The sequence below is a fragment of the Dermochelys coriacea genome, chromosome 22 (genome assembly GCF_009764565.3).
Source record: "Dermochelys coriacea isolate rDerCor1 chromosome 22, rDerCor1.pri.v4, whole genome shotgun sequence".
Classification (NCBI taxonomy): Eukaryota; Metazoa; Chordata; order Testudines; family Dermochelyidae; genus Dermochelys; species Dermochelys coriacea.
The window spans coordinates 9,131,045-9,157,311 of record NC_050089.1 but is presented as its reverse complement, the minus strand read 5'-3'; the positions used below and the strand labels follow the sequence as shown (position 1 = coordinate 9,157,311).

The 26,267-nt window shown below is 45.6% G+C and overlaps 1 protein-coding gene across 4 annotated transcripts in view; it reads right to left on the bottom strand.

Annotated features, from left to right (window-relative positions):
• Positions 1 to 25,741, bottom strand: part of GLB1L2 (galactosidase beta 1 like 2) — a 51,752-nt gene extending 26,011 nt beyond the window's left edge. For 2 of the 4 annotated variants that reach the window (XR_006276611.1, XM_038381028.2), the window contains exons 1-8: positions 25,573 to 25,741; positions 13,684 to 13,740; positions 11,420 to 11,617; positions 9,912 to 9,980; positions 8,252 to 8,347; positions 4,951 to 5,059; positions 4,375 to 4,467; positions 986 to 1,067 (exon numbers count right to left, since the gene is read on the bottom strand). Coding sequence is in view for 3 of the 4 variants with exons in the window: in XM_038381028.2 (XP_038236956.1) it covers positions 986 to 1,067; positions 4,375 to 4,467; positions 4,951 to 5,059; positions 8,252 to 8,347; positions 9,912 to 9,980; positions 11,420 to 11,617; positions 13,684 to 13,740; positions 25,573 to 25,658 (790 nt within the window). In the remaining variant the exon portion in view is untranslated. Of the gene's footprint in view, positions 1 to 985; positions 1,068 to 4,374; positions 4,468 to 4,950; positions 5,060 to 8,251; positions 8,348 to 9,911; positions 9,981 to 11,419; positions 11,618 to 13,683; positions 13,741 to 23,618; positions 23,638 to 25,572 lie in introns of those variants that run through there. The other 2 variants (XM_038381033.2, XM_043500825.1) reach the window with 2 other exon arrangements.
• Positions 25,742 to 26,267: the final 526 nt, after the last annotated feature.

The window sequence follows — 26,267 nt, the reverse complement described above, 5'->3', positions numbered from 1 at the left end:
ATACAACACCATCAAATGCAGAACACAGAAACCGGAGCTCATGCATCTGGGTTTCTGCATGGCTAGGTGCTAAACTGGGTTTCTAGGAGTTATTTTCAGGGAGATTATAGCTCGTTAGGAGGACTGATTTTTTAAAGTGATTTATATCAGAAAAGTCAACTTGTCCCTCCCCACTTCTCTTCGCACCTCAAAAGCTCCACGCTCTAGGGACAAGCACACAGATGCCACAGCAACCCACGGCTAGCCAGCCTGCGCCTCCACAAACTATTTTCAACCCTTTCAGAGTGGTAAATTTCAGTCTCCCATTTCAGCTTTTAATGAGGTCTTCTGACTTTTAATGTAAAATCCAAAATCCTAACAAAAGGTGATTGCTCTTTTAATAATTGTTAGGGTACCAAGTGCTTACATGTAGGCATTTTTAATATGTTAAACTGAAATAAATAGCTAGGGCAGTATTTTTACCATCAACCGCAATTTCAACCTCTTTGCTCAACACCTCTTGGTATCTGATCTCTTACATCTTCCAAAGAACTCTAATGGAAGTTGCAGATGCTCATCACCAAACAGGACGAGGTAGCTATACATGGTTAAACATTATTATATCTAAGCTGTTCATCCCTATCAGCCCTTGACTCCTCCACATGGTCTGAAAGTGATATATAGCTCCTCAGTGCTCCAACATGCTGTATAGCCATGGTGCAACTCTGCTGCCATCCATATCCCAGTCATTACATTGAAAAGGAGTGTGCACTAAGCTCTTGGGGACTCTCTTTTAGTTCTGTGCTTGTACACCATCTAGCACAATGGGATTCCAGTCCTTGACTTGTGCTCTTATGTGCTAACGCAACACAAAAATTAATAAATAATAAAGATGTACCTAAGAAAATGAACCTCCCCTCATTTAAGGCATCAGCCTTTTCCACCATTCCAGACTAGAAGAGTAGCTTTAACTTTTCCCCTTGAAAAGCACTGCAATGCCACATACCTCCTTCTACAGAGCCAGAGGCGAGTCCATCCTTGTTGTCAGAAGTCATTAACAGTTCCACAATCCCTCTGTCTAACAGGGCCTAAATGGGAAAAAAAACAAAAAAAACAAAAAAAAAAAAACCCATTGTGTCGGGTGGGACCTGAATTTAACATTTCACCGGCACACGAAGGAGGTACAAGTTCAGTACCATCTTTCTTTAGGGTGGAGGAAGGAGGATAGGGGACAGACCTCTTGCCTGGACTCTTCCAAACTATTTTTTGTCCACCCATTGAAAGAAATGGAAGAAGTTTCATCTGGGGCCATAGCTGTGGACTTCACAATAAACCACTGTGCTACTTTATGGCCAAAATGGGCTATGTAAATATCAAACCACATCTTATTCCTGTTTTCATTGAAGTTAATGGCAAAATCCCCATTCATTTCAATGGGAGCAGGCTCCTTCCCTTTGACGTGCTGTCACACTTTACTAAAAGAAGAGAAGTGGTTGAAGTATATATATTTTGAAGCTATCACAGCCTCCTATTCTGCCTCCCTTCATTTTTGTCCCAGTGAGATTCTTTATTTGACTGGATTGGCCCTCCCAAATTTCACGATTATGTATCCCTGTTGGGCAATATTTTGAACGTATCTGGTAATTCCGCTGCTTCCAACTGCAAGGGGAATATAGGGGAAAGAGGCAAAGAAAAACAGTCTGCCTTCCTACCACTTAATATAGAAGAGCAGTGCGAGTTAGCAGAATCACCAAGTAATGGTCACATCTCTCATTCATTTCTGGGCAAAAGGTCATAGGTAACTATGCCAAGAGAATCCCTGAATGGTAAGCTCTGAATGGTGACTTCTCTTAGTTCTCCATTCTACTTTTACCACGGAGTAAAACGGGGATAAATACATCTCAGTCTGAACCAGTTACCTGCAAGGATTCATTAGCTAATGTCTGTAAAGCACTTACATGACGAACATTTACATATTGCACAAAGGAAAGTTGCATTAAATCAATGTTATGACTGAGAACTTAAAGAGACATTTCAGAGATACATTGGCCTGGTTCCAGTTTCTCTGCCAATCTCCATTCATCATTACATTGATTCGCGATCACTGTTATATCTTAACAGACACTTATAGTGGGGCAGAATTCAGTTACTGTGGAAATTTTGGAATTTCTCTCACTTGCACTTATTTAATATTCCTAGAATGCTGCATTAATGTTAGCTTTGTATTTATTTATTTATTTTACTTGGATGTAAGTAAAAAAACAGTGAGTCGCTGCACATTGAAATGCATTACAGGATTTCAGAGTGCAACAGGAAAACCAGAATTAGAAACAGAGTCAAAGGCAGACACAGGTGTCTGTATTCAGATAATCACAGCAGCAGTATGCTCATGTACCTTGAGGAAGGTGGCTGCTGGTACCTTCTGCTGGAAGGCAGTCATGACAAGGACACAGAAAGGTAAAGGCAGCACCTGACGGTGTGATGGGGCATGGAACCCTTAAGGGGCTTTTTTGTTTTTGTTTTGTTTTGTTTTTTAATTTAAATGTGAATTTTAGGATGATTGCATTGTGTTAACAACAAACCTAAGTCAGTCTACAGTCACAGATGGGCAAAGGGAGGTAAAATAACCAGCCCATCATACTCAAAACACAGGGGCCAAGCCAGGAACAGAACCCAGGAGTCTCTCTGCACCAACACTATACCACATTCTCATCCAAAGCCAAGAGCAGAACCCAGGAGTCCTGATTTCCTAGTCTCCTCTCTAACCACTAGACAACACAGCCTCAGACAGGAGGTTTCACACACAATATCAGACCAGAAGGAAATAGCCTTGCAAAATTCTATTCACGCACTTGTCTGGGGCATGTAATTTGTTTTGACAGGTGAGTGAAAATATTACTAGCTCTTTCATCGTCATCATCATCATGGTAAAAGTGAGCAAGCGGGCTGGTAAACTGTAAAGTCTGATCTCAAAGCAATGCAATAGTGCCATCTCCATGCTAGAGTGGTATAGGACCCAAACAGCCATTTACTTACATGCTCATGACTTGATATAAGAAGTGGGAGTGTGAACTCGACAGACTTTTTTAAATGACTCTCACTTTCTTTGTTCAGGCTAGAAATCAACCTTCTAGCCTGTTAACCGGGACAAGTCACATTTAACCCTCCAAGGAGGTGAAGACTGAGTTAGCACAGGAGGGGAACATTCAAAGAGGATTAGGAACCTCGCCACATGACTCCTTCAGTTGAATACTTGCAGGCTAGTTGTGAGGAGTAAGATGACCTGAGCCAGAACTAATCCAGTTAACTCTCCAACTGGCTTCTAGCACAAGGGGCTGAAATACCTGCAAGGTTAAAGCAGGAGCTGTCAATGCCACGGCAGAAAAGCAGGGGACACATTGAGTTTATGGTGCAAACCTGGGCCTGTAAACACAATACTCTAGGGAGTGGGGCTTTAGGGGGCAAAAAAGAGGACCATGACACCTGTTTGAAGCCGAGGGATGTATGAGAGAAGGTCAGTCTTCATTCACTCAACCCAAGATCTTAATAGTTACTCTGAATCTTAAACATTTGCAGCACAAGCATTTGAAAACAGAACACCTCCCCCATAACACACACACAGCAGGATGCTGAGCAAGGAACTTCGCTCTCATACATAACAGGATCTTTAGATTCTCAAGGAAAGATGACCCTCTGAGCTATAAAGTGGCCCCAGTTAATTATTTGCACTAGAATGGGTATTGTGCCAGCAGCCGGTAAGCAAGTCAGCATGGCTCATATCCAATTCACCAGGATAACACAGCCTCCTCCACACCAGCGATTTGCGCCCAGCTCAGAAGCCCAGACTGGGTCACGGTCTTTGCTTGATGAGGATGAGGGAGGCCTTAGTCAAATTAGCCTGCCTGGCCAATATTGACCTCCGGATTACAGAGTTTTAGGAGGAGGCTTGTTTCTAGCTCACAGAAACCTCCCTCCCAGGGAAGGCATTGGATCAGGCATGCCTCAGAACGACCATAAAACTGCTTCTGATCCGGAGAACAGGAATGAGCACAGCCAGGGGACAGCCTTGCCCAGGGCCAGGTGGGTATCCCTGTGTTTCTGGGAAGAGCTCATGGAGTGCAACAGTCAGCATACTCGGGATCTTGTCTGCAGTGAAGAGGTTAAACAGGACCTCTTTCCCCACTCCCAACCCCCATCGAGATACAGGGTGGATCACTTCACCTGCTACAGGGGCATGGGTATTGGAGGTTAGCTGGATCAGGCACTGACCCTGCTGAGGTTCTCCAGGTGTGGTCAGGTGTCAGCAGAGGTCTGTAGGAGTGCAGGAAAGAAGGAAGCTAAAGAGCAGGCTCGGGAGGTGCCTGCCACAGGGAAGGGTGGGAGTGCCAACGTTACCATTTTAATGTAGGTCAGGTACTGAGGGTCTTTGGCGTAGGAACCATATTCATTCTCCACCTGCACCGCAATGATGGGGCCCCCTTTCTTGTACTGTAGGGAGAGACGGGAGAAGCTGATCACCAGGTTCAGGGTTTCTACCGCAGCTGAAACTGGGGTTATACCAGCCCTGGGCTCAAGAAATGAATGCCTATGGAGGAGGAGAGGGGAAATCACACTTCAGCAGTTAAGGTGGAAAAGCCTCTGCCTTCCAAGCTAGGAAAAACCTGCACTGTCACTGCTGGGGGGAGGAGGAGGAGGGTTGGGAGGAAGAGAGTAATCTAATGGGAGCTTCATCCTCCTGCGCACCTTCTTCCTCCACAGAACTCAGTAAAAGATGAGCTAGGATTGCCCCCCAAGTGCCCACTTAAAAGCAACTCGCTAGATCTGTGAGACTACCATGGCCAGCTGCAGTCTAGGCTGGTGCATAAGGTGGAGTCAGCACGTTTGCCAGTTATCCTGTTGCCGCTGGATGAGTGGACTCGAATGCTTACAGCAGCCAAGTCCTGGAAAGAGAAGGTGAGGCATCTTACTTGCCTGAAGAGGGACCACTCTGGCCATCAAGTGATCAAAATAGGCATCCACAGCCTCCGTGAAGCCCTTGTAGGTTGTTCTCAGTTGCATGTCAGGATCTTGGAGCAGCCAGCTAGGAGAGAATAGAAGGAGATTCCTAGACTAACCAGAAACTGTTCAGCAGAAGCAGCAGCAGAAGAAATCGATTGGGGACCCACTTCTGCTCCAGCCCGCATGCATTACTGCCCCTTGCTTACACGTCACAGGAGTGCAGGCAGAAAGAATTGCCATTTTTAGGTCATCTGGCTCAGCAACAGCTCCATCCTGCAAGGTGCTGAGGGCTTCTTGAGAGGTGTTGAGCTCCCAGGGAGCTAGATGGGAGTTGAGGGTACTCTACATCTCTCAGAAAGCACATGATAGTATCAGACTCTAAGCTAGATATACTCAGGACATAATCATGGCCTGTACTTTTACCCACCCAATGCCTTCACACACACGTACACAGACAATAGCGATTTTATCCCGGATTCACATTAACTGTAGCCAAAGTGCAGTTTGAGTGACTCATTAAATGACACATTGTAAAGTTTGCTTTATTCTCTCTTTAACTCACTCCCAGATCAAAACACACAGTTTCCGAGTCAAAAGGGCTTTTTCCTAGCAATAGTTCTGCAAAAGCATTTGGGATCTCAATGTCAAGCTGGATTATCTCTGTTTCAAACATCAGTCCCAATAGTAAAGATCCTGCACCAGAAGTTTAGACATTAGTGTAGATAATAAAAGAGGCAGAACAGAAGCCAGTTTGCTCTCCCTGTGCTCTCTGCAGCACTAACAGGAAAATGAATGCTTGTGCCATCAGTTCAGCATCAATGACTCAAAGACATAGAAGGAGCAGATGTACTGAATAATGACTGTCACTTTACATGTATATAGCATCTTTTATGACAGAAGGGGCATGCGAGTTAAAATCCCTTCACCCATGACTGCAGGGTGGAGGAGACACTGGAGGTGAACACAGCAGCTATTTAGCAGCAGAGAGCAACATTATTCAGACATTTATGCCATGAATGTAAAGGAATCCCTTGGGGCATTTGAGCATGTTCCATGTAAGAAAGGAACACTTTTACAGAATCACTTTCCTGAAAATAATCCCATTAAGTACGTTTACAGTGCAAACCTCCACTTACATTTGTTAACGAATCCAAATCAAGATTCTGGATTCTAACCACACGTCACCCCCTCTGTCAACCCTGTACTTTGGGAGACTCAGTCCCATTCTGTTCACATTCATGATACCTCATGGGCTAAGCCTTATATCTCAGAAGATAAAGAGGTCCTTTGTTTTGGAGCTGAATCATTCTTGAGCCATTAGTGGTGGAAAAAAATATGCCCTTGATAAAAAGAGGTGGGGCGTGAATTGTGAGAGCAGCCTATGACCTCCATAGTCTATAGTGACAGGGAGGAAGAGGAGTATTCTTAAGTTTTCTGCATTCTTACAACCAATGCTCCTTCATAAAAATACATCCTAAACCAAGCTTCCAACACCTCCAAATCACCACTCCAACACACAGCATCCTTTCAGATGATCCGTCCCTTCACTTCTAGTGCAAGTTTACAGGATGTAATTGGTTTGTTTGGGATAACAAAGGAACAATCAACGTGTATCCAATGCAGTATACTGCAGAGCTATTACAATCTAATCTCAGTAATTCTGCTCATTGCCTGTCCCTACAGGAGAAAGCCTGGGCTAATGGTAAGAGCAAGGATCCGAGAGTCAGAACTATTGGGTTCTACATCCCACTCTGCAACTGTATGGCTCTGGCTAAGTCACAACCATGCTTTGCCTCAGTTTCCTGAACTGTAAAATGGGGATACTATTACTTACTTTATCAGGCAAAAGGGGCTCTATGAGTGCAAAATATTTTACAACAGTGACCTGGGATAAGCAAATAATGCAGTCATTTTCAACTAATATTATTTCTAACCAACTGCTTCCTGTTATCACAAGCAGCTATGGCATCATGAGTGATGGTGAAAGGATGGGACAAGAGAGAATCTCTAAGACCTTCACAATCTCAAAACTCTACTTTAATTTTGATTCCCAGGTGGCAGCACATTCTGCTACTACCTGGGCCCCCAGGCTTGCACAAAACAGTTTGTTGCATGTTGTGGCAAAGTATCTAGGCAAAAGCCTCACATCCCTGCAGGAGGAGGATACCCCAGGGGCCTTAATCAAACTCAGTCTCCTGATAAGATGACTCTAATTGCATTAAATAGCCAAAACACTCTGAATTCATTTTGTCTGAGAGCAAGGAGAGCGTGAGTTGCAGGAAAAGTGAGACAGAGAGACGTGGGGAGAGATCATCCCAAAATTTCATCTGAGCCAAGCTCCTCCACAGAGGTTAAAGCTCTCGTGAGCAAGACAAGAAAAGATAAACAAGTGAGACTGAATCTTGGCAGCTGTTCCATTGGGATCTGGTAACCAGGAGAGATTCTCAGTGCTTACGGGTTAGATTTGACTCTCGGGGCTCTTACCATTACCAGGCTGCTGTAAACATGAGACTCCACTTATGCAGTGGCAGCGGGATAACTGGTAAATGTACTGACTCCCCAGCCTTATGAACCAGCCTGAGCTGCCACTGGTCATGACAGCCTCACAGATCTAGTGAGTTTCTTGTAAGTGGAGGTTTTGTGGAGGGAAAAAGGTATTCAGGAGATCAGAGCTTTAAAAGAAGTTCTAATAGAGGGATGAGGGAATCATGGGACATTATTGCTCCCATCCACATCGTGTGTGTGTCCCTATAGGGCTATTAAAATGAACCCTGGGGTGAATGAATCCTTACATCAAGTTGCAAATATCACTATCTGTATTTTGTAGACGGGGAAACTGAAGCATAAGGAAGGTAAATCTAAGTCACACAGTGAGTCAGTGATAGAACATGGATCTCCTAATGCCAATTCTCTGCTCTAACCATTAAACACCACAGCCTTAAAAAAAAAAAAAAAAACCTGTTCACAGCAGAATTCTAATCTCAGAATTGTCTACTGTTTGTATTGCTCTGAAAGGACCAATGACTGAGTGGGAATATTTCTGCTATGGGACATGGCCATCTCCTCAGAATACACAGGCTGAAATATTTAATCATTTCCTAAATTATTTCTGAATCTCTGCAGGAGGCCGGGCTGCATGACCCAGAGAGCTTGTGTGTTCCTATGATCTTACAAACACAAAATATACAGTCTGTCTCAAGTTAAGGGCTGAATGCCTGAGCATTTGAGTCAAACAAAGTACCCAAATCCATGTGACTACCATGCATACTCTTACCTGGGAAGACCACCAAGTTCCCATTCAGAGCAGATATAGGGTCCCGGACGCAGAATCACCCACAATCCAACTTCAGCTGCCAAGGTAAGGAAGGCCCTAGGAAATCCAGACAACATTAATTATTGTCTCACTAAAAAACCACCTGGTTGCTGTGCATTCCTAATGCACCCATGATAATGTTGTCTAGGCAGCAAAGTCAAACAAAATAGTTTGATGTAGCAACAACAGGAGGTGAATCCAAATCAGTGGGTTTCAAAGGCCTCAAAAAATGAGAGAGGTAGTGGGCACAGAGGCTTAATGCAGTCACATGATCAGCAGCAATACCATTATTCCATTTAACTGGCACTGCCCACTGACTCCACACAACAGAGTGGTTCTGACCTAACCATGAAGGCAGGCTGCCCAAAGAGTGAACTGAGCAACCTCTACCCAGAAGAGAGAGATGATTCATCACTTGACAGATGGAACCAAGCACAATCACCACTCTCCCCCCAAGTCCATGGGGGTGACGCCGAGAGTCAATGGATGACCCTCACTGTTGCTGAAGGTGGAAGGGGAAGGGCAAGAGTAAGACAGCATATGAGGAGAGGAGGCCTTTGGAAAGAGAACAGAGATTTATAATGGGCCTGTTACATATTAACAAGCCTGCAAATAAACCCCCAACACAAACGCAGACTAACTATAAACTTTTTGTGGATGTTTTGCATAGCTGCTCCAACCTAGAAGTGTCTAGTAAGATACTATTACTTGGCACTTCTCTTCCGTCCCCATTTTACAGATGAGAAAGATAAGGCACAAAACAGTCTGAGTACTTTGCTCAAGGTCACACAGTCAGTGGCAGAGTCAAGCCATTTCTCCCAACTCCCAGTCACCTGTTCTAAACCACTAGGCTACACTGACGGGGTTAACCCAAGAGGATATATGGGTTGGGAACAGCTCCATGCTCAACAAAACAGTTGCTAAACATGGTTGCTGTGAGCAGGGTCCCAATAGAGTGTGCCTCAATGATATGGTCAGGGAATGTGTCATAACCCTGTTATAGATGTTATCTAGAGCAAAACTTAGAACAAATCCTGCATCCTTCCCCCTGCTGACAAGCAAACCAGCCCTGAATCTTGCCGAAATCAACTGTGAGAGAAGTTCCTGACCACTATCCTTGAAACCAAAACCAAAGAGTATGTCAAACCACAGTCTTCTAGCATAGTCTTCATTGGAGGCCTAGGAAGGAGGCATTAAACAAACCAGGACTGCCTGATGTGGTGGTTATTTGGTGAGGAGAGGGAAGTGGATAATGATCTGAACATTTCTCTAAATGTCCCTATAAGACCATCTATGCAGCACACACTTACTATGGAAACACTTCTCTAGCAGTCAACTTTATCCTTCCTTAACAGAAACTGCATCCTAAAGTTATTACTCAGGGAGAGGCAGTGAACCTACAACTGGACAGGATCAGGGATGTATTTTTATTCTAAGTACAATCACATTCAAATCCAACAAGCCACCTGTGGTGCAAACAAAAATGCAAACACACAAAGCTAATTGTTCTTACTCTTGCCTCCCCCACCCCCCTGCCCTGCCCCCTACACTCTAACCAGTGATAGCAGTAGAGTGAAAAAAAACAAAACAAATCCTCCCCACAACTTATTGCATCACGTACTCTAGATCCAGGTTTCCGGTGAAATCAAACTTCCCACTCGCTGCTTCGTGAAGGTTCCACGGCACGTACCTGAAAACACAGAGTCGGAGCAAGGGACTGGGAATTCATACACTGAACAGTGAGGCTAGGACTGTGGGCCCTCTTCCCCTTCCTCAATACACTGCCTTCTTATGCACACCCTTCTTATGCACACACACACCTTCTAGCCAGGAACAGAGTCAGGCAAGCTTACAACTATTTGTGCACCTGTGTAAAGAGGTATATGTTGATGTTACTTCACTCTGAGGAGCCAGCAGTTAGAGTAGGGTAGGGCTATCTTTATACCCCACTTCTTACACTCTCCTGTTAGATGCTTTTCTTCCTACATTTCTTTCTTCCAGCCCTTTATTATGAGAGTTACACCAGCTCAGATGCCCTTAGGCTCGCTGGATCAAGTTCAGAGGATCAGTAAGGAGGGAGGCCAGTTAAAGGTTGGCAAGAGAGTGGGAGTCTAAGTAACGAAATGAAAACGAGTCTAAGTTGCTGTGACTTTCACACTGAAGGGACAGGTTTAGTTAGACTCACCTTGGAATTTAGTCTTTGGTGTCCAGATCTCTCTTCATTGACAAGGCTGAAGCAATTTCCAAACCATTATCATGTTAACTGGCAACTGCAGAGCCTGGACCTGCCTTGCCACAGTGTCAGTGCTGAGTGACCAGACACATCAGACTCCCTCAGACATACCTGGAAAGCCAGGACTAACTGAGCAGGTTCTTGAGGTATATTATAAATTTTAGAGAAGGTCAGAGTCAGATTTATGGATTGGCAGAACTGAAGGTGGTTAACAGAGTAAAGGTCACAAGTCAAGCAGGCCCTTGTTTGCTCCTTGTGGACAGAACACAAAGGGCACACTGCACAATACCCCCCAGACTCTCAAAGACAACAGCTCAATCTGTCTGCTCCATGCAGGACTGAGGGTATCAGTTTAAGAGCAAGATTAAACAGGCCCAAATCCAGCATCGGCTCAAGCCCCCACATGATATTGGTTGAGAGCAGTAGTTCTCAGATATGTGCTTACTGGTTCTCCATGGACAGCTCTTGCATCATTTAAATACTAGCTCTTCTGGTTTCCAGATGCTCCTACAGACGTCCAAGCCTGGAGGCCTGCAGAAGCAGCTAACAACAAGGAAGAGACATCTGGTTGGTAGGGGCTGCTGCTACACAGCAGAGAGATTGGAATAAACAGGAGGTGCCCTTGGGACTCAGAGCCACCAGCAGGACTAGATCTGGTAGCCATCAGCTGGAGAACGTTCAGGGGAGCAAGGAATTAGCTAGCTGGATAGCATATTCAGGGGAAGGCCGATAACCTGCTGGCAGGAAAACGTGTGCAGGGCAGCAGGGAAAGGAACCAACCTTTTTTTCATGACTTGAACAGAAGACACTTTTAGGACTTGCTCTAGTCAATGGCAAAATCCCCACTTATTTAAATAGCCACTCTGCAAGACCCAGTTAGTGAAGGTAGCACTTACGTGGTGAGGGTGTTCAAGCCACATGTCTTCATCTTAACCATGCGATCTCTCCAGTATTCCTTGGGGACTCGGAAATAGTGCATGGAGCCCCCGAAGATGCGGAAGCGCATGCCTTCAAGGCGGAACTCAGAATCCTCCGCCTGCAGGCCCAGTGTTCTGCCCCACAGCTGCAGGGGGACCAGACTGCTCCAGTTAAACCTAGAATAGGAAGAAAAGCACTTCAACACCTGAACTCTAGCAGAGGATCTCCCAGGCAATGCAGCTCATTTCACCCCACCTAGCAGGGTCGACTCAGTCCTTAATCCTTCCAAAGTAAATTGTGCGCCATGCAGTTGTTTGCATGTGTGTGTTTCATATGAGCCCTTAAAAGCCTCTTTGTCCTCTGTGGGCATACAAAGAGCCCAGGACTTCTTTGTGTAAGAGTCTGGGATTTCCCCTGGAGTCCTGGGTTAAGATTTCCCTTCTTGTATTAGCATTTTATGTGCAGTTTGATTTATTGTGCTCCATTCCAAAGGTGGCTGCATTTCAACCATGCTGTGTGTATAATGTGCAGAGTGCTTTGAGGTCATTTGGGATAGAAGCCATGATGCAAACTTAAGTTATTATTAGCTCTGGAGAAGAACTGAGCTGTTTAAGCATACTTAGAAGAATTAGCATCCTCTGATGCTGTATATTTCAAGTCATGGAAGAGTGGCTGGGTCCCTTTCCTACTCACTTTGGTCAGAAAAGACAGAGGAAAGATGGGAGCATTTCTGAGGTTTTTTAAAAAAAGTGAATACATCACTAGCATAATTCCACTAAAGGGATAAATTGAGCCAATAATCCCTATAAACTCACTCCAACATGATCACTGCTCCCATTTCCCCCTCATCCCAATCCTCTCATTGTCAATTTTGATGCTGTCTATCAGGCCACCTCCAATGCCTGGGAGTCTCCCACTAGCAGTCCTTCAAGTTCTTCTTGTTCCAGGAAACCTCCTTTGCTCCCTGTAAATTATTTTAATAGGTCCAATCACTTTACACAAATGAATCTGTCACCTTACACTAATTCTTCTCGGATATTATCCTAGGTGCAGAAATACCTCTGAATCGAATGCTTAAGAGTTAAAGGCAGTTTCCACGTGGCTAACATGATGCAAGAACAGGTCATCACAGCGTATAGGGCAGCACTGAAGCAGGGAACCTTTCCTTTTCAAATGGTGATTTTCCAACAATGTATCAGTGGGAAATTGGACTTTGTGAGCTCCATTTTCCCCAGATATGGGCACCTTAATAGGTTATCCACATTTGGACGCATACTGGCATCTAGATGCCAAAAAGAAGCATTTATTTGCCTAGACACTTGCTTAAACTTCCAAAGATAAGGATATACTGAGACAGATGAGCTTGTGCCCTGTTCTTCTACCTCAGGCAGGTTCAAGTCAGGAAAATGTCACTCATTTTTCTGCATTAATATATAAAAATCCTGACATTTCAGCAGGTGGCCAAGAAGACTCAGACAATGATGTTCTTCCCTGTTCTAATCCTGCCATACATCATCAGAAACACCCAATGCAGAAAACAGAACAGACATCACATTCACAAGCCTTTTAATTAAATTATCTGCTTAGATAGTCACAATTATATCTGATTTCCCTTCAAGTTGATTCGTTCATAGAAGCAGCCATATCGTACTCATTAGCATGGCCTTCTAATCTACCAGGCCTCAATCCAGTAACCCTCAAGCAAGACCAGACACCACCCAGAAGTGCTTCTCCAACCTCAACCACTTCTTCTAGGAATCCCAGTGCAATTGTCTACGGCAGGATTCAAATGAGTAGTTCTCAAAGGTCACTATAAAGAATTTATATCCGTTGACTTTCTAATTAGAAGCGGGCATGTTGCCTTTTTCAGCCCACCCAAATTCCATAACTTCAAACCCAGCCCACAAGCACAATGGCAGTTTGTTCCTGTGAAACAAGGTCACAGTCAGATGCAAGAAATAGCTCCCATTCTCAGCTGAGAATGCGTTAGAAAGAAAGGTCACATTTAGAGGTGGTACTAGCTAAGCCTCTTGTAGTCTTCTACACTAAGAGTCAAGTTTTAACTAGAGGATGCTGGCAGAAGGTAAAGAGGACATTTCAGAACACATGGCTTACATGGGATTGCACACAGGGGATCTGCAGTGATTAGCTCTCCTAGAACACAAGACAAGGCCATTACAAGGGAGCTAAATCTAAGACTTCCAATGCATTGCAAGGGCTGGCTGGCAAGCACAGACGGTACCTCTGTAGCACAGCATTCTCACAGGCCTCTGGAACAAACAGCAAGCCTGGGTAATACCTGGAAAAGGAAGCCTGAATTAGACACTGGTTTCAGAGTAGCAGCCGTGTTAGTCTGTATTCGCAAAAAGAAAAGGAGTACTTGTGGCACCTTAGAGACTAACAAATTTATTAGAGCATAAGCTTTCGTGAGCTACTGCTGTCTTTAGCTATTGAACACCAAGTGGATTTATTGTTGAATCATTAAAAAAAAAAAAAGTAATAAAACTGAACAACAGAGAACGTGACAGGCCACGGGTCAGAAACCACTGTTATCCATAGGATCCGTACGTTTGTGCAACAATAATGGATCTACACTCTAATAAAGGAACAATAGCCCATATAACAGTAAAAGAGGAGCAAGCATGAAGTGTCTGACATGGCCACATCAAAAGACAGCCCACATGCAGGCAAACAGGATCAGAGATACAGATCCAATCCATATATGCAAGTGAACAGAGCCAGAGACCAAAGTGTGAAGAATTAATCACCTTCACATCTCCTGTTCACTGAAGATCTAAAGCTGGACCAGTATGCCAAAAGGATCAGACAGCTCAGTAGTCATACCCAGCATTTCCCAGATATGCTTCTGTTCCACAATGCAACTGTATATGAAAGAAATCATTTTCAAAGGGAGGGAGACTGGGTTCATCCTCAAGGCTGATAAACTGGCAGCTTGAGAAATTTCACTAGCATTGGCTGCACTCAGGACTTAGGCTGATGTTTCTCAGAGTAGCCATTGACTTGCGGGTGCCTAACATGAGACATCTTTGGCCTGAATTTCAGAAACAGTGGCCACCCATCACTCCATTTTAAAAGCAATGGAGATTGTAGGCACTCAGCACCTCTGAAAGTCAGGGCCTAAAGTAGCACAAGCTTGGCATCCAAAATCAGTGAATTTTTTTGAAAATGTAACTAGGTAACTATAATATTGCTCTTGTGGCTTTCCTATAACCCTTGTTACTGCAGTATCTATGTATCTTCCTACAGTGCCGGCCATCCAAATGCTTTGTAACCATACAAAGCCACTGTGTTTGGCAGACTTGCCTAAATAAAATAAAATAAAATAAGAGAGCCATTCACAATGATCTATAAAACAAAACACGTTTCCAGGGTTCAGCTCACTGGGAAGCGATTCTAGGTAGAACCATTTCTTCCACGTAGCTACATTAATTTGGGCTTTCCTTTCCCATGAAGAAAAGCGACCACTCCCCTCCCTAAAAATGTGAATTGTCAAAGAACCTATTTCCATATTCAAAGAAAACTAACAAAGATGATCAGGGGAATGGAAAACCCATCTTATGAGAGAAGACTAAAAGAGCTTGGCTTGTTTAGCCTAACCAAAAGAAGGCTGACAGGTGATATGATTGCTCTTCACAAATATATTCTGTGTGTAAACACCAGGGATGGAAAAGAGCTATTTAATTTAAAGGAGAAAGTTGACACTAGAAGAAATGAGTAAAATCTGCCTGTGAATACATGGAAAAGAATGTGAACCAGTCACTCCTTGATTTCCACAAGCTGGCAACTGACAAGAATGACCCTCATTTGTGTGACTTCATTGAAACCCACTACCTGGATGAGCAGGTGAAGGCCATCAAAGAATTGGGTGAGCATGTGACCAAACTGCGCAAGATGGGGGCACCCAAATATGGGATGGCAGAGTACCTCTTTGACAAGCACACCCTGGGGGACAGTGACAGTGAGAACTAAAGCCTCAGCATAGGCCACCGATGGGTTTCAGTAGGTCCCCTAGCTTGCTGCCCAGCAGTGCATGCATCTACTGTTGGATAATGTCATTCTGTACCAAAAAAATCACACCTTTGTTTCTTTGCGTTTGTAACACCTTACATCCAATAAAGTGACTTGTTAAAACATAAAAAACATGTAGGTTGGAAATTAGAAGTTTTCTAACCACCAGAGGAATAAGGTTCTAGAACAGCCTCCCAAAAGTAGTGGCTGCAAAAAACCTGATTAGTTTTAAGATAGAAGTAAGTTTATGAGCAGTATGGTATGATGTGGTTTATTGTGACAGCAGGAATTTGGGTTCAGTGGCCCAAGGGCTCTCTTCTGGTCCTCTCTTATGTCCTGCATCTCATGCTTCGGTTCTTCAGCTGGACACGTGCAAGGGTCTGGAACAGTGCTTGATTTGTGCCAAGGCTTGCCAGCGCTGAGCCACGGCACCTCTAGGCTTGGCAGTTCATAGCGCTGACACTTTTGGGCTCGCCATGTCAGTTATGAAAGTAAAAAAAAATTGCTTGATCCCCGGCACCTCTTTCATTACAAAATTAAGCACTGGTCAGGAAGGAAATTTTTCCTCACTGACATATTCTGGGTTTTTTTGTTTTTTTTTAAATCCTTCTTCTGAAACATCACACATGGCTACAGGTGGAGATTGGACACCAGGAAGGGTGGCCTGTACACTGAGGTAGTACAGGGAATTCTCTCTCTTATGCTTGGCTGGTGGGTTTTGCTCTCATGCTCAGGGCCAAAAAATAATTTTCCCCCAGATTGGCAGAGGCCATGGGAGGGGTTTTGTTTTGTGCCTCCCCCACTCCCGCCTCCCCCACACCCATTTCCCTCTGCAGCATAGGGTGTGGGTTGCTTGCCAGATTCATCTGGGTCTCTCAAAATCAATCCCTGCCACTGAAGGTGCTTTGGACATTCGTGAACCCCAGTCCCTCGTATTCTCTACCTGTGGCACAGAACAGTTTAGTTTCTAGAGTGCTGTAATGCTTTGGTCTAATCCAGGTTACTCGGTTCAATGCAGGGGTAGCTGGGTCGTGATGTGCAGAGGTCAAGCCAGATGATCTGGTGGTTCCTTCTGGCCTTAATGTCTGTAACTAACTTATCTGTATGTAGCCAACTGGATGGTGGTGTTTCCAAAAAATCAAAATAGATGCATAATAAAAGGCTCCAGATCTGTCTGCAGAACAGGACACTGTCTGCTTGAATGACAGTTTTGTTACGAATTAACACAGCCTCTTGTAGCATTCAATTTTTTTTAAAAAAAGTGAACACTGAAATAGCAACATCCAATTCTACAGCTTGGTGGTGGTGGTGGTTGGGGAGAAGCTCAGAAGGGGCCTGAGGCACAAAGTTCTGGTCCTCAGCTAGTATTCTGCTACATTAGGATAAGGAATTTGGGTTTGGACTCCATTTCTGGGCTAGATTTGCTCCTGGCTTACATCTGCATACATCAGCATGCAGGACCCTCCCATGGCGATGGGAAGCACAAAGTAGACCAGAATACAGGAAGCCAGAACAGCCAGATGGAAAGAAATGAGTCAGATAAGCTCATCCACTGGCCATACTCTGCCAACTAGGTTTCTGTTGAGCACCTACCCTGACTTAAAGCTATCCCCTCCAGTGCATCTCCCTCTGCCTGACAGGAGGCCTCACAGGCAGAAGTAGGTGCAATGATTTCCTATGGGACAGATACACCTGGAGATAGCAGCCTTTGAAATCCAAACCCAACCCTAAGCATGCAGGGTGTATTTCAGTCCTACGGAACAAGTTTCTATCTATCTGATTCTGTGGAGCCTGCCCCATCCTGTTACCTTCAGCTGAAATTCCATAGCACCAAGTGTGACGAAGCGGGACTGTTCTTAATGTTTCCTCTGAATATTGTGGGTGTGCCTCAGTTTCCCTTATGCAGTTTTTAAGTATCTAGGTGGTGGGATAAGGGTGTATGTATGATCGTTGCAGAACCCTAGAGGGCATGTATGTGCAGGGGTCTGGACACAGAGACTGGCCAACACCCTGTTTCCTGGCAACTAATGGCCTGGGCCCTTCCCCCCTGCAAGGTGAGAGCTAAAGGGTTGGAGAATAAAGGATTCAGGTGACCTCCTGGCCTGAGAAAGGGACAAAGCCCAGAGGAGGAGGGCCCAGAGAAAGTTTCAGTTTGGGGCTGGCTGGGGACATGGAATGAAGTGCAGACGGGGTTGTCTGGCTCACTGCCCCCCAAAATGGACCCAGCTGAGGGGTCCTGTTCTCTGCACCTCCAAGCTCTGGTTTAGACCATGTTCCTGTCGTCTAATAAACCTTCTGTTTTACTGGCTGGATGAGAGTCACATCTGACTGCGAAGTTGGGGTGCAGGACCCTCTAGCTTCCCCGGGAGCCCGCCTGGGCGGACTCGCTGTGGGAAGCACATGGAGGGGCAGAGGATGCTGAACGCTCCGAGGTCAGGCCCAGGAAGGTGGAAGCCGGGTGAGCTGTGTGTCCTGCAGACAGTCTGCTCACAGAAAGGAGAATTCCCCAGAGTCCTGACTGGCTTCATAGGGAGCAGTTCCAGAGCATCACCCAGGGACTCTGTGACACCAAGACAGCCCGGGCTTTCCTTTGGCGCTTGATATCTCTCTCTCTCTCTCTCTCTCTCTCTCTCTCTCTCTCGTTTTAAAGGTTGGTTTCTTTCCTCTACTGAGCTGAAAGCTCTGGCTTCTCCTCGGAAACTCTCTTTTCCTTCTCCCCTCAAATCACTCTCCTGCTCCTGTCTCCCTTTAACCACTTCCTCTCCGCTGTGCTGGGATCAGCTTCTTGGCCAGGCTTCACCCCACATCCCCTCTCCAAAACAGTTAAGTGGCTTATGAATATTGCAGCAGACTGCACAGGAGGTTAAGACAAATTAATCTGTAGCTTAGTCTCTCCTTAGTCAAGTTGAAGCTACGATTTTCACCTTTCTGCACCTTTGGATTCATAGCCCTTCCTTTCTGGGATCACTTGCAGGCCATGTAGGAGAATTCCAGTAGCTTGAAAAGTGTCAAGTGAATTCACTGGTCACAGCTCTTTTAGCAACCAGAACAAAAAATAAACAGGTTTCAGAGTAGCAGCCGTGTTAGCCTGTATTCGCAAAAAGAAAAGGAGCACTTGTGGCACCTTAGAGACTAACAAATTTATTAGAGCATAAGCTTTCGTGAGCTACAGCTCACTTCATCACGAAAGCTTATGCTCTAATAAATTTGTTAGTCTCTAAGGTGCCACAAGTACTCCTTTTCTTTTTGCAAATACAGGCTAACACGGCTGCTACTCTGAAATCTGTCATTATGGTTTGGGAAAATTGGTCTTTATTGCTCTTGCTTTATAAAGTTTAAGGTGAAATTCAAACAACTACAGGGGATAGGGAGGTGATTGTACAATAGAACCTCAGTTACAAACACCAAAATTACAAACTCACCAGTCAACCACACACCTCAGTTGGAACCAGAAGTACAGAATCAGGCAGCAGCAGAGAAAACAACAAAAGAAAATACAGTACAAAACTGTGTTAAATGTAAACTACTCAAAAAAATAAAGGAAAAGCAGCATTTTTCTTCTTCATAGTCAAGTTTCAAAGCTGTACGGAGTCAATGTTCAGTTGCAAACTTTTGAAAGAACACTCATGATCAATTCTGTGGCCTTGAAAAAAAATGCAGGAAAATAGCTGTTTTATTCAAATTCATTCCAAATTTTATTCCAAATTGAGAAATCGTTTGGGACCTGAAAAAGCAGGAAAGCTTGTTTTTCTTTTCCAAATTATGAACAAACAGGAAAATGAAGGTGAAGACAACTGAGTTAGCTTCAGAAGCCAATATTTTAAGTTGACCTGGCTGACACGGTCTATTTAATTTTTGTTTTGTTTTTTAAAAATATTTCATTTAACTATTTTAGTTAAAAACAATTTTAACAAAAACAAACCTGATTTTAAAAAACTTGAATGTATAACTAAATTCAAAAATTCATATGCTTGTTTTGTTAAATTATATGTTTGCTGTTGAAGAAAAAAAACTCAGAATACTTACAGTTGTTGTTTTAGTTAAATAAAACAATTTAAATGTCTGTCCAGTGATGTTATCCTCCAAATACAGCCTGACAAGAAAATCCTCCAAGTATTTAACCTATTGAATTGGAGATAGTTCACCTCCCAATGACTTCATAAATATCTGCTTCAATTAACTTTGGTAAAAAAATAACCAAACAATCATTCATTTTCTGATATAGCTGTAAAACTAATCTGAAAAGTTTTCAAAATAAAATCACTTAAAAATGTATAGTGTGTACCTTCTTAAAATGAAACCTACATCTATTGCTGCATCGTGAAGAATATGTATTAAGGTTATAACAACCAACAAGAATGCACTTTTATGTAAAAATCCATGATTAAATAGAGTCTTCCTGACTAGAGATTTAAATCATAGAATCATAGACTTTAAGGTCAGAAGGGACCATTATGATCGTCTAGTCTGACCTCCTCCACAACGCAGGCCACAGAATCTCATCCACCCACTCCTGTAACAAACCCCTGACCTATGTCTGAGTTACTGAAGTCCTCAAATTGTGGTTTAAAGACTTCAAGGTGCAAAGAATCCTCCAGCAAGTGACCCTGCCTCACACTGCAGAGAAAGGCGAAAACCCCTCGGGGCCTCTGCCAATCTGCCCTGGAGGAAAATTCCTTTCTGACCCCAAATATGGTGATCAGTTAAACCCTGAGCATGTGGGCAAGACTCACCAGCCAGAGACCCAGAAAAGAATTCTCTGTAGTAACTCATGATTTAAATCAAATCCACCCTGCCCATAACGTTTGTTACGAGTTACAAATGTTTCAGAGTTATGAACAATCTCCATTCCCAAGTTGTTCATAACTCTGAGGCTCTACTGTAGTTGGTTTATGATAAGAATTGTCAAAAACAAATCCAGAACAGCCAAAAACTGGCTAAATGTCCCCACTGTGCCTCAATTAAGGGCATGAAATATCATAGCCCAAGTTTCAGTCTACTGCATTATTGTGATCCCAGTCCGTCTCTCTACCTCCCGGCAAGAACAGGGAAATCAAGATCTGATATTTCTAATATGAAAAAAACAAAGTAGTGTGGAGGGCTGCAGTTGAGGCTATTTGCACAAGGCAGCACTGAAGGGCACACTTGGGGAGGGGAGGGGGCAATTTTTTGGTTCAACTTTAAACCCTGCTCATTCCTGCTACAGAGGACTCCACAAAACCTAGTTCTATTCATTCTGGGCTTCCCCCCCACAGAGGATGGTCAAAGCTAGCAACCACAACTTCAACATGCTGCTTATCATCTCTCATTGTGACAGAGATCTTGCCCCACTGGGAAGAGTTCTATTTTCTGATCTGATCCAGCATCTCCAGTTTTATAACAGCTTATTTTCAACTGAATAGTGGAGGGACAATCATGAAACACACTGGAATCCTAAGACACGTTCAAAATAAATAAATACCACTGCTCAAGGAAGAGACCTGTATGCTTTCACCAGGTATTACAGTTCATGAAGTTTCTGCTCAGAATACAAACTACGGCATAAAAACAGGAGTGGCTATGGAACAATCCTGCTCCCAATGAAGTGAATGGAAGATAAAGATTCTCACCAGCTTTGAAAATCAGGCCACATTCAATTTAACTCCTAATATGGATTTAGAAGCCCAATTTAAAGCACTCGCCTTTGAAAAATCTGGCCATTAAAAACCTGAAATGTTTACATGTTCTAAGCGCTTCCTCTTAAGCCTGAGTATATTCACCAGTGCTTTGTACAGCCTACTTTCTAATAACCTCAGTAAAGAGCCTCCCACAAATTTCCCTTGGGACACTATTTCACAGTAATGTTGTAGCTCTCAATGAAATACAAAATCCACTCACCCGGTACAGGGCTTTAATATCAGAAAGGACATGATCTGAAACACACAGTGTCGAATTAATCTGTAGTGTAACTTCTTTGGCTTTAGTGGGAGTGACACAAGGGATAAAGTTTGGCCCATGACAGATGAATGGGGGGGGAGAAAGGGCTGAATACCTTGCTAAATGGAAAGTTAGATAAAGCCCAACTCTTATTCATGCTGAGCAGTATGTTACTCTATCTGTAATTCCATTGGTCTCAAGGTACTACTCAAAGCAGGGTTGGTATAATCAGTCCCAGAATAAGCAGGATATGCTCAAAATCACAAAACAACAAGACAGAGCCCTGATATGAAAGAGCAAGAGATACTCCTGGCAGTTTCAAAGATGGGTTAGGTCCAGGATAGAGAGTGATTGATTTGTAAATGCATGTCATCCATCAAAGAGCTTCAGCGATTTTAGTATAAACCCTCCAAGAGCCAAGGTCAATGGGGATAACGTTAGCTTAACGCAGAAACTGATTTATAGTGCTGGCAACTGGTCTTTCCTTATCCATTACTTTTTATGATAGACATGGAATTGCTATATATTATGTGTAACATTTATTTAAAGCTTTTAAATCATTTCTATCTGGTTTGGGCATTACTCTCTCATGCTTCCCCCACCGGATGAATGCTCAGTGTCAGTGATTGATTCTGAGTGGTGCTGTTTCTCTCTACGTATTCTGTTAAAAGAAGACGTTGCTTCAGTTTTATCAGGTCTGAGCTCTTATGAATCAAGAGGAGATTTTTTTTTTTTTTTAAAGCAGTCAGCAGGGAGCATGAAGTTTGGAAATGTTTCCACATTAAAGGAGTCCTATTCTTCATCTGAATGCAATCGCTCACTAAGGTTAATGGGAGTCATTAACATAGAGGAGAGGTAGACCTTTAAGCAGAAACATTACTCAACAATAATATAATGCCTTTTAAGTGTGGTGCTGGCATTACACCTGCAAGCCTACCCAGTGGCAAGCAGCAACTGGCATACCCGGAGTATTAGCGCTAATTAGAGGAGGCTGGAATGACAGTCCTAGAATCATCTATTCATTCAACAGACAGGTACAAAACCAGCACTGATAGGTCAATCTGTCCCACTAACATAAATACACTCTGAATGAACAGACCACCTGTAGGGGGAAAGAGGAGTTCTGCCCAAATGGTCCCACTCAGTCCTTGGTCACTCTGTTGAGACTGGAGAGCAAGGAATTGTTGGGTAATTAGTATCAACTGCAACAATGTTCTGAGATAGGGACATTTGTGCAGTGAAAAATTGAATGAGACCCATCAAACTCACTGCACACAGGCAGATGGTGGTAACTTGCAGGCTCTGCTAACCCAAACCAGGTGAAAAGGTCCAAGAGTTCCAGTCCCTCCCAAATGCACGGCACCCTATAACCTTGCATCTTGAAATATTCAGATGTGTCTTTTTGTAACTTAATCATCAGTACTACACTTGAATTCATTGCTACATCTAATGTACAGCTTTGTGCCTCCGTTCACAGGCATATGAATCGTTTAAAACTGCATGTTGCTGCTGAGCTGTAGTAATCGTGAATGAGTTAAGGATTAAAGAGACATGTGAAGTCAGTTTTGGCTCCAAATTGAGAATACTTAAACAGCTACACAGCGCAATATATTTGTTATTAAACTTTCCACTGAAAGTTTACTTTTGGAGGAATAGCATCCCCCCTACAGTGTTTGAAACCCAAGTACAGGTGTAGCTGATTTGAGGGAGACATGAAATGGAACCAACTAAATGCATAGGTTACAACTGGCCAGTCTACTTTCACTGCCCAAGCTTAGAGAAATGCAGTAAATCAACAGGTTCAAGGCTGACATACCTACAGATTTAATGATTTCCAGTGCTATTAGTAACCCAGCTAAAGAAGCCTATTACATGAATTTAACCTGACAGCATTCCTTTCAGTATTCCTTAACAGTATCCCTTAGGGACAAACCAGTACAGATCAATTTCACTTCAATTGCAATGAATCTTGACCCAATACACTAAGCTAAAAGGAGTTAAACAACCTCAGTGACCTCAGGGCCCTATTGCTCAGCAGAGAAGGACTATCCTGATAAGGCTAACAACAGCTGTTTAAATCCTTCCCAGAAGAGAATAAATCCAGCAGCAAGCGAACCTGAAGGAGCAGAAACAGCATAAATGACAAAGAGTAGCAGCAAGAAAAGAAGTGGACCAACAGCGATGAGAAGCATGCAAAATAACAATCCTGATTCTCTTCACTGGCAAATTCACATTAGACCAATGCATCAGCATGCCTTGGTTATCAAGCATAGGGGCATGTTTAAAGGCTGCACAGAAACATAGTGGGAATCCCAAAAAGATACTTGAAAAACAATAAGAAAAGGAGTACTTGTGGCACCTTAGAGACTAACAAATTTATTAGAGCATAAGCTTTCGTGAGCTACAGCTCACTTCGTCGGATGCATTTGGTGGAAAAAACAGAGCTCTGTTTTTTCCACCAAATGCATCCGATGAAATGAGCTGTAGCTCACGAAAGCTTATGCTCTAATAAATTTGTTAGTCTCTAAGGTGCCACAAGTACTCCTTTTCTTTTTGCGAATACAGACTAACACGGCTGCTACTCTGAAACTTGAAAAACAATCTCTCTCTCCTGGCTGAAAACTTTTTTTTAGGTGCAACAATTCCAGGCAAGGAGCAGGGGGAGTGCATTTTTGTCTGTTACATCTGTTCTGTGGATCCCCCAGCACTTTGTATGGGCAGTTTTGCTCTTCCCCCCCCACCATGTAGTCAGCCAGACAGTTCCCCATATTGTTCCAGGGGTCTTTCAGGGGGAAGAGAACAACTTAGATGTAGAAGAATGCAGTGAGGGAAAGGGGGGGGCAGGCCCCAGAGCCGCTTCCAACACAAGCCCAAGTAGATTTTGACTTGACTGGGAACCTCTGCTGGTCTGCACAGGGGGAGGGTCCCAGGGGATAGGGCCCTGTGGATGGGCAGGGCACTAGAGGTGGGGCGGGCTGAGGGCATGTGCCCTGGGGAGTGGATCCCAGGGGCAGGACAGGCTGAGAGGAACAGGGGAGTCAGGACCCTACAGGTTTCAGAGTAGCAGCCGTGTTAGTCTGTATTTGCAAAAAGAAAAGGAGGACTTGTGGCACCTTAGAGACTAACAAATTTATTAGAGCATAAGCTTTCGTGATGAAGTGAGCTGTAGCTCACGAAAGCTTATGCTCTAATAAATTTGGTAGTCTCTAAGGTGCCACAAGTCCTCCTTTTCTTTTTGAGGACCCTACAGGGAGAGAGTCGGGGGGGGTGCCCCAAGGGAAAATCCTGGGGGACTGGACTCTGGGGTGGGATAAATGGTCCGGGGGCAGGCCCGGGCGCTCGGGGGACGGGGAGCGTGTGTGTGTGTGCAGAAGGGATGCCCCAGGCAGGGCAGGCTTGGAGGGGATGAGGCCCGGGAGGGGTGTCCCCAGGGAGAAGGGGGCAGGCCGGAGGGGGCATGTGCCCCGGGGGAGAGGAATCACGGGGAGAGGAAAGGAGTCCGTGGGGGGGGGCCATATCCCCCGGGGGGGGACCAGGCCGAGGGGGAGGGGCCCCGGGGGGAGCAGGGCTAGAGAAAAAGCGGTCGGGGGGGCGTGTCCCCGGGGGGGAGACCAGGCCGAGGGGAAGGGGTCCTAGAGAAGGAGGAGCCCCCGGGGGGAGCAGGGCTAGAGAAAAAGCGGTCGGGGGGGCGTGTCCCCGGGGGGGGGACCAGGCCGAGGAGGAGGGGCCCTAGAGAAGGAGGAGCCCCCGGGGGGAGCAGGGCTAGAAAAAAAGGAGTCGGGGGGGCGTGTCCCCGGGGGGGGGACCAGGCCGAGGAGGAGGGGCCCTAGAGAAGGAGGAGCCCCCGGGGGGAGCAGGGCTAGAAAAAAAGGAGTCGGGGGGGCGTGTCCCCGGGGGGGGGACCAGGCCGAGGAGGAGGGGCCCTAGAGAAGGAGGAGCCCCCGGGGGGAGCAGGGCTAGAAAAAAAGGAGTCGGGGGGGCGTGTCCCCCGGGGGGGAGCAGGCCGAGGGGCCCTAGAGAAGGAGGGGCCCCCGGGGGGAGCAGGGCTAGAGAAAAAGGAGTCGGGGGGGCGTGTCCCCGGGGGGGGAACCAGGCCGAGGGGGAAGGGGCCCCCGGGGGGGCAGGGCTGGAGGAGAAGTGCCGGGGGGCATGCCCCGTGGGAGGGGCCCCGGCCGGAGTCACTCACCGGCGGAGTAGCAGCCCCCCGAGCAGCAGCAGCAGGAGCAGTAACGCTCCCAGGCGGCGCCGCCTCCGCCCGCCGCAGCCCCACATGGCGGCCGCAGAGTCGCCCGGGGCCCGCGCGCCGCCGCCGCTCGCGCCACCCCGCTCCGAGGCTCTCTGGGGCGCGCGGCGCCTACGGCCCCCTAACCCGCCTCCGCCCACGCCCTCGTGGCCCCCCATTGGCCGCCGCCTGCCGCCCACAGGGCGGGCTCACCCCTGGATTGGGCAGGAGGGTCAGAGGCCAAACCCGCTCCTGATTGGCCCCAGCTGTGCCACGGTCCGGCTCCCCGGCCCCGGCCTCCCGCCCCCGCCGCAGGGTGCTCGAGCTTCGCGGCTGGCCTGGGCGGGGCGCGTGCCGGCTGCACGGGGGCCACAGGTTCGAGTCAGCCCCTTCCCCTCGGCCGGTGGGGGATGCAGAGCCCCCGTCCCGCGCCCGGGGGAGGCACCGGGACAGCAGCCCTGGAGCCTACGGGGGGGGGGGGCAAAGACCCACTTACTAAGCAATCATGAGTCAGGCCCCAGGAAAGCCCTTGGCCCAGTGGGTGCTGGGGGGGGGGGACAAGCGTCTCTCCTCGCCCCACGTGTGGGGGTTCAGCAAAAGCTACAATTATCTGCAAAAAATCTCATGCCCAACCCCTGCATCCACGGACATCCTTAGAT